The sequence below is a fragment of the Colius striatus genome, chromosome 16, assembly GCF_028858725.1.
Source record: "Colius striatus isolate bColStr4 chromosome 16, bColStr4.1.hap1, whole genome shotgun sequence".
Classification (NCBI taxonomy): Eukaryota; Metazoa; Chordata; class Aves; order Coliiformes; family Coliidae; genus Colius; species Colius striatus.
In genome coordinates this window covers 12846687-12859971 of record NC_084774.1, presented here as the reverse complement: position 1 = coordinate 12859971, position 13285 = coordinate 12846687, and the positions used below count along the sequence as shown (strand labels likewise).

Here is a 13285-nt window from a genome sequence, read left to right as displayed (position 1 = left end):
ACTGTCACAATGAAAAGTTCCACTTGTCAAAGAATTTCAAGAAGCATTTAACCTGTTAGCTACATGTGGGATGTTTAGTTGTGTTGTGAATTAGAGCAACACAGCTGTTCGGCTCAAATTGACTGTACAGGAATACTTTTGTTTATAGAACCAAGATAAATTTCTAGTGAGAATCTATAATTTAGGAAATTATTTCCAAATTGAACTTTGGTTTATTTTGGATCTGAAGTACCATCAGCGCATGATTGATGTATTTCTCCTGTTAACACTGAACAGTAATGATACAAATATCCCATATTTTATTCCCAAATTTGGATTTACCAGTGGTAATCTGACCATTAGTGCAGAGACCGAAAAAGGTGGTAGAAAGGGAGAGAATTTAATCTCTTTCCCTCAGAGTTTCTGGTGTACTCTTAAGTGATTTGCTGTGATTCCTCTTATTATGAAGAATACTCTTAAAAAGGCTGACCTTTCTTGTGGATTTTTTGGTCATACATCTTCATTTTTTTAATCAAAACCTTGTGAACAATAAAAGCTTTATAATTTACATTCATGTTTCTTTTGGTTTGTTAGTTGAATTTCATCCTCTGAAAGGAAATTTCATTCTCTGAGACGCTTTTCCAGATTAATTTCAGCCTTTATGTATTAAAGTCTTCATCGGTTATATGTGTGTGTGTGAGTAAAGTGCTTTTATTGGAATGTAAATCTTTTTTAAAAGTCTATGGTAGTAATGTCCTAAGAAGGTATTTATATTCTCAAAAGCATAAGCTGTAATTTTTTTTTCCAGAGCCTCATTTATGACCAAGACTGTACAGTATCAAAATGAGCTTCATAAATTTTTAATTTGGGATACAGCTGGACAGGAGAGGGTAAGTAGAATCAGTGTCTGTAGTGACAGTTCTGGCAAGAGTTTGGGTTGCTTTTCAACCCTGTCCTTGCAAGTTACAATGTGATTGTTTTAAAAAATTTATTTGAATGTTTATTTCTATGCAGGTTTTCATCAAGATATGGGTGCTGTAAATATGCTTTTATTTTTCATTATAATAATGGTTAAAGAGTTAGAAATCATTACCTAAGAAGAAGAGCTTATAAAACAAGAGACTGGCTTTAGATTGACTGAAAGGGAATGCCATGTCAAAAGAAAACAAGGCAGGCTGGAGAAGACAACAGCTGTCTCTACTACCATTTTTATTTGTATTAAACATACAACTGCAGTATTTGCAGCCAGTACAGCTGGCAATGTGAGAATAAAAGTGAAACAAATAATCATGTTTCATAAGAAAAGTAAGATCCCAATTCTGAAAAATACAGAACTGTTACATTTTCTTAGCTACATTGTTAGTGTTATGAATGTGAGTAGGATGTAGGTTTAGGCTTTCAAAAACAGTGTACAAGCAATGTTATGGGTGATAACTGGTATTTTATCATTTTGTGAAGTTTAACTTCTCAGATCTGATAGTGTTAGAAGCTATGTCCAGACGTCTATTTTTAAATTTGAATTTGGTAGTTGAGGTTTTGGTCTCGGCAGCATGCAAGCTTCAGAGGGGAGCCAGCGAAATCTTTCAAGAAAATCACTATACTTTAGGATTAGCTCAAGAAATAGAGACTGAGCCAAAAAAAACCACCCCAACCGACCTTGTAAAGGCTCAGTCATCTCTGTTCAGAGTCACTTGACCTTTTGGATTCCTGGTGGAACTGACTTGATAGCTTTTTAGCTTAACAGCCTTCGTGACTAGAGAGTAACTCAAGTATGTTTGTATTGCATTTCAGTGCTCTAGATTTTGAATGACAATTTATTCTGTTCCAGCAGCACCATATAAAGCAAACTTGTCAGGGATGTGTCCCAGTGAAATGTCCAATGGTATCCATGTTATCTGAAAGAGATCTAAGTCCATCCATTACTAGCAGTCACTCAGCATTTGCTGTACATAGTTTGTCTTAAGTGAACATCCTAGCCCATTCTGAAATGTTAATGCTGGAATGAAAGTCTTAGGAGAGGTAGGGTATGAATTTTCTGAGGCATGTGCTCTTAAATGCAAAGCTTTATAAACATGCATGCCACAACTTGGCAGGAAACATCCATTACATATTAGCATTCCATTGTGTTTGTAAGCAGTGGGAAAAATTGTAATATGGATTCACTGCTATCTGAGAAAGCATCTCTGTATATGACTAGCATGTTCCTTTAGTTTTTTTCCCCTGTTTTTAGAATTATGAGTAATACCTCTTAGTTTTCTTCCATACAAGTTCCATGATATCCCCGTTGAAATAAAAAAGGGAAAGATGTCTTACCAGGGCTCTGACCCAAGAGCTGTGACACCTGTGAAGCTTATGTTCTACACCTGAGAAGTCACCGTGCAGCCCCAGTATATCTTCACACATGGTCTGTATACCTGCCTTGTCCTGAAATCTGTAGCACAGTTTACTAGTCGTGCAACAGATCTGATAATAAATTATGGAAGGGATCCAATCAGTGGTGATCTGGAATACCAAAAATGTCCACACCATTCTTGAAGCTAAAATGTCTCTGCTGAGCTATGATGTGTAATGCACAGAATTTGTAGTCCTGGCTTCTGGAGGAGCATTTGCTGTTTTCAATTTGAAAAGCCCAGTAGCTAATAGTTGTACATTAAGCTGAGCAATCCCTTGTTCTACATGGCTTCAAGGAGTGGCTGGCTAACTTCACTCCAAGGGTGGAAATGTGCAATAAGCCACTTTACACAGCTCATGTCCTTACATCTTCTTACACATACCTTACATCTTCTCTCATTTCTTCTATGGTGAATAAATAAAGTTCATAGGAGATTACTTACAGCAATTAGGATTTTTGCCTTCTTACCTAAAATATTTGACACTTTCTCTGCATAATTGTGTAATAGAGTCTTAATAATTCTGTCAAAATACAAATTGGAGGCTGGAGGGCAAGCTGAAATCTTTGTAAAAATAGCAAAAGAAAATTCAGTTTCTGGTAACATCTGTTTTTTTTAATGTATTTTATCTTCTAACAGCTCTTAGGTGGAAAAAAGTACCTAAGTGTTAGCAAGCAGGAAATGAGAGTAACACAAAATCATCAAGTGAAAGTTGGTTTATTCCCAACATAAATAATCAAATAATCAAAAAGCCAGGTTGACCAGATTGAGTGGTGGTTTACCAAATACGTTTCCCTTTACATTATAGTACTTTAGAGGAAGAGAGGGATTATGCCCCAAGATGAACTGAGTGCCTGCCCATGTTTCCTTTTACCACTATTAAATATTTTTATATTCTGAACTTTGTGTTCAAAATCCAGTTTTCAAAACAGAATTTAGGAGCCAAATGTAAGTGGTCTGGAATTCTGCTTTATAGCGAGATTTTAATGATCTATGATATACTCTGAGTTGAGCTAAACAAAGAAAAAGGAAATTGGTGTTTTATTAGAACTAAATAAGCCTTTATAAAACCTATTCATGATTCTTATCCTGAGTAATAAGATGCACAAAGGCTCTAAGTCACATCTGCTTACATCAAAGCAGGACATGCAGTTTACTCTGCCTTGACTGACTTTTGATTGCTAGATAAGTTCTCAGTTTCTTTTTAAATTCATACTGTCTTAAGAATGCTTCATTGATATTTTTGATGCAACTTTAAAAAATGATAGAGCACATGATTAAGTCCCAGACTCATAATACTCTAGGTGCAGGACTAGTTTATACCCTCCAAATGCACTACCAACCAAATATGCCTGCGGTAGCCTTTTTATGATATAGTGTGTTCTGTAAAGCTCTTATTTGCAGTAGGTCACAGTTGTGGGCTTATGCAGTCTTTAAGCAGGTTTGTAATTTTGAGGGAAATCTTAAATGCTTAAAGCTCTAAGTTCCACAAAGAAACTACAATCTCTTTCATTGAAAGAGCCATGGGCCTAGAGGTGGACATCAACTTCTGAATTTTTCAAGTCAACTAGTATTCTTGAAATTACTCATTGTCCAAAAGCATGTGTCTTTAAGGGGAAGAAACAAGCTCAATTTTTACTGTTTTCCTATTGCTCAACAATTAAAGTTGAGCATATACCCTGCAGGTTTGTATCTGCATAATCTACAGTCTTTTAAATGAGAGATTTTAGTCCAGTCAAAATGAGGTCAAATTTGGCTTCCTGCTTTTTGCAGTAGGCTTACTGCTGAACCTTAAACTATGTACTGGTTAGCGGTTGTAAAACAATACTTTTGTGGATGTTTATGTACTCTACTGCACAGACTTTTTGTAAAGATAGGCTTTCCTCTAATGGGAACTTTAAAGCTAATTTTAACTTTCTTCACTAGCAATAATAGGGAAATCATGGTGGTCAGTGGAAGAACAGATTCGTAATCTATGGTGTCTTTCTTGCAGTTTCGTGCTTTAGCTCCAATGTATTACAGAGGGTCAGCTGCAGCCATTATAGTGTATGACATCACAAAAGAGGTAAGAAATTTGATCTTGACCCAGAATTACTACTTCTAGGTGTGGGGGTTTTTTTCCTTATCATGGGCCAGTTCTGACTCTTAATCTCTTCTTTCTTTTTTCTTTTGTCTTATTCCACATCAGGAAACTTTCTCAACATTAAAGAACTGGGTTAAGGAGCTTCGACAGCATGGACCTCCAAACATTGTTGTAGCTATTGCAGGAAATAAATGTGATCTTAATGATGTAAGGTAGGTAACATTGACAATTTGAAGGTGTTTACTTAACAATTCACACTCTTTTGCACTAGCATTGTAGTTTCACAAGGAGTGTGAGCTGTTTCTACTGTGGGAAGATTTGGTTAGTATATCCTTGGATGGTCTTGCCCACTTTCTTCCCTGCATTGGTGTGAGTACGTGTGACTGGGCAGTGAATCAGGCCATAAAGTGGATCCAGATTAAAACTAACCATTTAAAAACAAGGAAGACTGATCCAAGTGTATTTATCTTTTGCACTATGAACACATGCTGGCATAACAGAGGTGGGATAGCAGGGTTAGGAATGAGCAGTTTACGAGGAGACAGGATTACCTTTACTGGTGGCAGCGCCAAGTTACACAAGCCTAAACTGCCTGTGAAACTACAGCGTAATACAAGCTGTTTACCTCACTTTATAAGACGTACTCCTGTCAGTCTGTAGCACCTCATTTTGTTAAGAAAAACATTGAGCATGTTGGAAAGCATTGTGTAGGTTTTTCTGACTTGCTTGTTCAGGTGCCTTCCTTCCCCACTTAAGTATTGAGGTGGAACTGGCTGTGGCTGAAATAGTTGCAGGGAGCTGGAAAAGTTATTGAGAAACTTTATGGACAGCCAAACTTTTAAGCAAGCATATGCTAAAAATAAAATAAGCCTTTTTTTGTGATATCCTGGTTAGATAAGCCAAAATTTACCAAGAAAGAAGGTGTGTGAAAATATCTTGGGTTTAGATTTCTTTGGAGAAGATACCCCAGCTGATGTCTCAAAGGAGACAGATGGTTATGTGTTTAAAGAACCATTGCCAAGATAGTTCTTAGTATAATTTTACAAATTGTTAATGTACAGCAGTTATCCAGTGAGCTCTATTAACTTTTGTTACAAGTAGCGTGTGTCTTGAAGGAAATACAGCATAAAATTACCTAGACAAATATAAGGCATGCAATATTAAGTTTCAGATGCTTAATTTTTGGTGCTTAGGTGGCATCATAAATTATGTAAACATTGTTATTCAAGATAATGAGCAAGATCCCTTGTACTTCAGTCAGAGGTAATATTTGTGTCACTGATACAAAGTGTGCTTTTGATATCCTATGTCCCTGATACTGAAAGTAGCTTGTTTTCTAGAAATTGTATGTAAAGTGATAGAACATCTAGTCCAGTTCTCCCTCCACCTATTGGGCTTTTGGTTTTTTATGTTGTTTAAGGAAACATACTTCATTCTCACCTTGTCTACTCAGAGGTGCAGAATGACTTTTTCACTTCATAGCTGTGGTGGTGTGTGCTCAGTCTACATTCCTGTTTATAGCTCTGCATTCATGTAAGGTAAATGCTAGTATAGTGTTCTGTGCAGTGTTGTGAGACTTGATTTTGTAAACAGCTGTAGGACGTGTACTGGATTAGTGGAACTAATGCTTTAGGATCTTTTCAGTACATCTGAAACTGGTGTGTGTGAAGAATAAAGGCCCCCTAATGATTGATTGCAGACCTACACTTAGAGCACTCAAGAAACAAACTCCACTGTAATGTTGTCAGATGGATTAAGGCCTTGTTTAGTTTGTGCTTCAGTGATGCTCATACCTCAAGGCAGGGAGACAGCATAGTGTAAAAAATGAACAACAGCTTCAAGATGAAGGAGCATTGTGATGCTAAACAGGTAAAATATAAAATACTCAATTAGACACTTAAAAGCTTAATCTGTCCCTTAGTAATTTGTCCCTTAAGATGTTGAATAATGAGGTATTTGCATTTACAGTTTTTTCTTCGCTTTGTTTTTCCAGAGAAGTCATGGAAAAAGATGCTAAAGACTATGCAGATTCCATTCATGCAATATTTGTAGAGACAAGTGCGAAAAATGCAATAAACATTAATGAACTCTTTATAGAAATTAGTAAGTATTTAAACAGTTAATGTGTTCTGAAAGAAGTTCAAGTAGAAATTTGATTACTGTATTTCTTTTTGTGTTATTTAGGTGAGAATGTACTGACTTAAATTTGTTACAATCAGACGTGAATACGAACTACAAAATGAGCTGTATAAATTTTTCATCACGTAACAACCTCTAAATAATCTTTGTAAAGATTTTAAGCTTACCATGATGCTGCTGGAGGAATAGCGAGCAGGGCACTTGTGTCAGAAGTCAGTGTCATTTTATTGTATCTGTTATTGAATGTTTCAGTTGTTGCTTCCAAGGTTAAGGAAGAGAAAGGAAAGGGTATGAGGAATATGCAAACTATACATCTGAGAAAAGGAATTAAGTTCTTACTGTTTGTGTTTGTATGTAGTCTAAAATAGTGCTTTTTCAAATATAGAAGAATTCATAAATACTAGATTACCATATGGGAAATAGCCACTACTGTGTGTAGGCTTTTTGCAAGTGTTTTTGTGATACCGTGGGGTTCTTTTAATTAAATTGCAGATCTTTTCTGTCTCGTTCATGGTGGGAACAACAATGACAAATTTTTGGTGTGTGCATGAAAAGTAAATAGTATTCCAAAGTAAATTCCATGCAATACTATTTGCAGGCTAGGCTTCAGGCAGCAGCATCGACATTTGGGTAGGTCAGCCTCATTGTGAAAAGAAGATCCAACAGCAATCCATTTGTGCTTGTGGGCATTGAAGCTTCGCTTTGATTAACTACGGAAACAATAGGATTGAAAGGAAAAAAAAAAATAGGTTCCTTAAAAGCAGTTGAATATATCGAAGCTGATGTAAAATTCTGTATGCTGTAGATTAAGTTCCTGATTTACAGACTTAATAGTTGATTTCTAAAACTGATCTTAAATAATAAATGAGGGGGGGGGAAATCATAAATCCTTTTCAAAGAAGACAACTAAACCGACAGTAGTCAATTTTGGAGACTGATTAGATGACTAAGGCAGCAATCTTTACAAGCATTTCTATGCTAAGCCCAATGCAGATGATTTACTGTGGAAATAACAGGTCAAGATGGTGATTCTCAATGAAGATATTCCAGATGGTATTGCATCCTGCAGAGTATATTCACTGGGTGCTTTTATAGCTTAGCTCTCCAAGCCTAGATTAGCCTGAAGTGTAAGTGCTGCAATATTAGCTTAAAACTGCCTCTTTTATGGAACCGTACCTCTTATGGACACGGTATAGACTGTTAAATGTCATCTTTCTATTATGCAGGAACATTGTTACTAATGATATATGACTAATTGAGGGCATACTTTTTGTATACACAACATCCACCAAATGCTTAGAATGAGTTTCAAGTATAATGTTTACTATTAATTTTTTCTGTCTCCTTGTAGGTCGTAGAATTCCATCAACTGACACCAACCCCCCATCTAGTGGCAAGGGCTTCAAACTTAGAAGACAGCCATCGGTGACAAAGCGCAGCTGCTGTTGACTGATCTCTTAGAAAATCAGACTTGTTTATACAGTAGGTGGTCTTGGAAGTTAATAGTTCACGTTGGGTTTATATTATCAGTCTTAGATCTTTATCTGCTGGTGTGCATACACCCGAGGTCCTATAAAAATGGGCCAGTTCATCTGACATCTGTACACTCGCAGAAAAGACTGCAATTGTAATGTCAACCTGTTTACTTACAGAAAGTGTAGTATCTCTTGCATTCAAAGGGAATCCATCCTCGCTTTTTCCGTCTTGCTTGAAAGGAAGGTGACTACATGGATGGTAGAACTGAAATGTTAAATAGTTTTGTAATCAAGATTTTAGGGTTTTTTTTGTAAAAAGGGAAATGAGCACTTTTGTGGGACTTAAGGGTGAGAGGCGTCTGGAAGTTAGATGTCACTTCTTCCTCTTCTTCAGTGAGCCTTATTTTGAATTTAATTGTAGCTAATCCAAAGTATGATGGGACAGTTTTTGTGATGTGGCTACAGAATAAGCAACTGAAGACAAATAGTGGGCAAATCAATCCATCCAGTCCCCAAATCCCATTTGCACTTTTTATTTAATGATATGCGCTGGGGGTGGGGACACAAGCAAAAGATCTTAAACCACAGACAATCTTTTTTTTCATGCTGACTTTAATCACTTTAAGGTAAACTGATATGCTTAGAGGCATCTTTTTGTTCCTACAAGTTTTTTAACATTAAGATATTGGTTGAGGAAAACCTAATTGTAGTTCTGACTAAGTTGTTACTGACTGAAAACAGATACTGCCAGTGGTTCTGATAAGACCTAAAAGTTTTTTGGGGAAAGCTTTTAATTGCTTGGCATGTGTAAAGTGTTCATATTATATTTATGAGACCAGTGTTTAAAGTATTATAAATTATGTAAAAAACAGAAAAAAAAAATGATGCAATCTTATACACTCCTTCCATTCCACACCTATGGGTAAACTCCTGGGGAATCTCCATCAGGTTTTTTTCCTGTGTATTGGGTATTGTCACTGAGTTCATCCAGAGGCAGACTGAAATTCTTTCCCTTTCAATCCCACTTGAAAGGACTGATAGAAAATGCTGTTGGTGCAGCATGAGGTCTCTCTGTTGAACAAGTTTTCATCCGTGGTACACCCAGTCTTTCCTGTTTTGGGCACAAAAATACGAATAGGAAGTAACCTTAAGACATGTGGTAATGTAGATCGTTACCTCTTGGTTCCCGGGCTTTTTCATCTGTGAGGGTTTTTAGCACATTGGTGTTTAGCTTATTCTGTATTGGTTTTAGTATGCTTTCAATTAAACTATAGGTTGACCATACCCTTTTGTGCTAGTTTATTTATTTTTACTTTTTGTTTCCTACCAGCACTAGTGAGAAACTTTATACTTTTGAAGAAAAAAATGCTTAATAAACTTGAGTATATGCTAAAATACACTGTTAAGCTTTAGTATCAAAATGAGGTCATGTTGATGATGCTTATTCTTTGTAATCTTGTCTTCTGTCATCTCAAGTGTTTTCTCTAAAGGAAATGTAGAAAAGTTTGTAAGAAATGTGCTTCAGATTAGTTTCTATTAGTGAAAATTCTTGAGCTATATTGGAGCAAAACAGGTGAATTATTACAGTGACATTTTGAATGGATCAGTATGTTTTAATGAAATTCAGTGACTACATTTTTAGCATGCCTTTTATTTACCTTGCAAATATGCAAACAAATGTCAGTTATGCCTTTTTTGCCACATTTGTACAAGCTGTGTGCTTACAGAGAGCCCAAGAAGTATATCTGCATCAAACGAAGGCTGTTTTGAAGCGCCTTTGAAACATTGATCCTTAATGAAGCATCTCACAGTAGAGATGGCTTTGTATTTGGTGTTCAGCCTGATGTATGTTTTCTTCTTTCCTGTCTCTCAAAGCAAATAAGTTGTGAACAGAAAACTCCAGTACTCCTACAAAATGCTTGATGGAAATATAATTAGTAATGAAAGAACAGAGTAAGTTTGCTCTTGGGCATATTTTTAATTATAAAAAGCAGGTTAGCAATTAAATGTAGAACCTTCACAGCAACAGTCATGGAAGTCTGTAGTTTCCTTGAAATATCTCAGTTGATGGGGTTTTTAAAAAATAAATTGTGTTGTTATTTAATGCAAATGTTTTAAAAACATTTTGTTCAGTGCTTCAGAAGTCTATACCAAGATACCAGGTGCTTTAGCATTTTAACTGTGATGCAGAAAACACTGCTTTTATTAAAGCTGATTAGTAATAAATCTGGAATTTCTTGAACTTGGAAAGAGCATAGTAGAAGGAAGACTTCAGATACTGAATTATCTTTCATGTAGATCAGTAGAAAAAGGAATTTGACCTCTGTAAATTCTTATTACCTGTTAGCATGTGGTAAAAATTGAGTTTATATCCGTTCTTCAGTGACATAAAAAAGTGATTCATTAGTATTTACCCAAGGTTTATTGACTTGAGAAGGAAATACTGGACACTAGGCAAGACTGAGAGGTAGGCTAGTGTTGAGATCATTGTAGTTCTCTACAGCCAGGTGAGAGATCTGTATATTTTAGCAGATCTTTATGAGCTGCTTTCTGAGCTATCCTTACTTATTTACTATACACCAAAATTAGACTTTAAAAAACAGCAAAAAAAAAACCCACCCAAAAATGCTAAAGCAGCAGCAGCAATCTGTCCCTTCTCAAATGTAGCTGAATCTTAATGCCTCAGACTTCTTTTGTTTTGCTACCAATCTGAGTGGAACTGTACTTCATATGCTTTTTGCAGTTCTTCTCTTGAATTATCGCAGTTAATGAAGACGTGGAAATAGCCAGTGTTTCAGATTGTCCAAACTACAAACACTGAGTGAGGCTGCTTTTTAACACATGCCTATTTAAAATGACAGACTGTTGATGTAAGTTCTTTTGAGCCAAGATAACTGTTTATTGATCAGTTGGCCCTAGCTGAGAGCTGGAATGCAGTCTTCCCTGGATGAGATGCACATGTTCAGTGTTTCATTTTTGTTGGAGAAAAATAGTTTCTTCTGTATTAATAATTTGTTAGACCATCTGCTTTCATCTTGCACTAGGCTTGCAGAAATTGATTATATCTTGTCCTAACATAGCTTCTCTATTTGGAGATACATTAGCCTTTGAGTGTTTGGAGTGCTGATTATCAACCATTCCAGCTAAATTTTTAATAACTTTTCTTCTGTAAAGAAGTTGTTGAAAAAGCTCAGGACTGAAGTTTTATTCCAGAATGCCTTTCTGTTTAATGAATGGAGCTCATCATAGAGAGTAGACTTTCAGATACTCCCAAAGGGAATTAAATGCTGCAAAACAAGTTTGGAGGGGTAAAGTGTCATGTGTGTAAAAATGTAACAAGGTGCATGTCATCTCATTGATCACAGCTTTTTTTTAACTGAGAAAATTATGACTTTTGCTATTTCTAAACAACAGCAGTTCTTTCCCATGAAAGTTATGGATTTGTACAAAAATACTATTTAGTAAATGTTTAGTTCTTAAAGCTTTGAAGCAACTTAAATGCATTCCCCAAGTTTTGGAGAGTGTCATCATCCGACCCTCTAAATCACACCAGTCTCTTCGCTGACTTGTCAGGCTCTTGATCTGTGCAGTAAGTTTTTGTAGTATATTTTGTATACATGCTGGAAACTGGCATAATAAGTGCCAAAGTAGGCTTTGAAAAGGTCTAAGGCAATTGTAAAAACTTTTGCTGTTGCCAAAAAGGGAAAGACTTTATGTTAGTAGATCCATGTCGAAACAAAACAAATTATTGCACTTCAGATCCCTACTGACATCAGTGAGACCTCTCCTTCAAGTGCTACAGGATCAGACAGTTACTAGTTAGAGAGGTGTTCTATGCAGAGTTTAGCTATTGGTGTACATGATGCCAATTTAATGTTACTGGCACGCTCAAGAATGATTATTTACATGCTTGGGAAGAGAATGAGAGGAGAGAATGCCTACTCACTGATTTGGAAGTCTCTTTTAACCTGGCTGAGAGATGTGGGATTCATTGGAAGCTGTCTACATTTACAGTTAAAGCTTCATTGTAATTATTAAAAAATAATTTAGGCTGAGTATTTTGAATGGTTTAAAAGTTGGCCTCAAGATTTTTTTTACAATGTTAATCTTAAATTATTCCCTAACATTAGTGTTAGTTTCCAGTATAACATATGGAGTATTAGGGGGAAAAGAAGGCTTTAGCAGTGATGTTTGAATGAATTCCTTGTGAAAGACTTTACTGTTTATTAAGGATAGTACAGTCTATTTGTGGTGTGCTATGTCAGCAATCTGCAAAGATCATCTTGGGAATTGATGATTTGCTGGACAGAAGCTGTCTGAACCGTGTAACTAGTCACTGTAGCAAATTTTACTTAAAAGCAGCAATAGCTGCATAGCAGGAGAAAAAATAAACATGAAGAGAACTTGAATAATTCACTGGCTTCTAAACTAACATTTTGCCACTGTAAATTTTCTTGGTCAGTTAGACCTGGCTGGGGCAGGGGGAGCAAAACAAGCATTACTATATAAAGTGCCACAGGTAACAAATATTTCAGATAAGAAGATTAAGCCTATCAGTATTCTTGGGTTTTGGGATAGTTTCTGACATGATAAAATGATCCTAGGATCAGCTCTTTCCTCCTTTCCCCTCCCACTTACCCCCCACTCAACCCTGAATTTTTAGCATAGTGTTGTCAGAGTGTACATTCTATAAACAGCTCTTTAGGAATACTTAGAGAAGTTCTAGTGGTTTAGAGTCATTTGGTGATTCTGATTTCACATGGAATTTCAAGGCAGTAAGATGATTTCTCCTCTTAAACTGGGACAATGTTTGCTGTAACTGCTGTCATTCTAGAATAAAAACTTCTTAGAAGAAACAATTTTGGTTCTCCCATTACATTATCTTGCAGGTTGGGGTTCATAAATTTAACTTAAACGCTAACAATGAATTTTATTCAAGAAGCTAATTACCTTTGTAAAGGTACTCCTCTTTAAGAAAGTTGGAGTTTTCTTTGCTTCATTTTTGTTGATGTTTTCACATATGTATTATTGAACAATGCAACTGCTACTTCTTTTTTTCAAATGATGAAGGATACAGACCACTCCTTCAGTCATGCTTTTCATCTGAGGGTGATCCAGTTGTTGCACTTGGATATGCTGTTCACTGCTATCATCTTGCCTAACTTTTACTGATGTTACAATATGTATTTCCTATTAAATCCGTGATGTTTTCTTGACAA

The 13285-nt window shown here is 36.0% G+C and overlaps 1 protein-coding gene across 3 annotated transcripts in view; it reads left to right on the top strand.

The window, feature by feature from the left end:
- Window positions 1-13285, top strand: part of RAB22A (RAB22A, member RAS oncogene family) — an 18437-nt gene extending 5152 nt beyond the window's left edge. For 2 of the 3 annotated variants that reach the window (XM_062009309.1, XM_010207838.2), the window contains 5 exons: window positions 788-869; window positions 4363-4434; window positions 4558-4664; window positions 6446-6555; window positions 7943-13285. In XM_062009309.1, coding sequence (XP_061865293.1) covers window positions 788-869; window positions 4363-4434; window positions 4558-4664; window positions 6446-6555; window positions 7943-8040 — 469 coding nt within the window. In that variant the 3' untranslated portion in view covers window positions 8041-13285. The remainder of the gene's footprint in view (window positions 1-787; window positions 870-4362; window positions 4435-4557; window positions 4665-6445; window positions 6556-7942) is intronic. The other variant, XM_062009310.1, reaches the window with a different exon arrangement.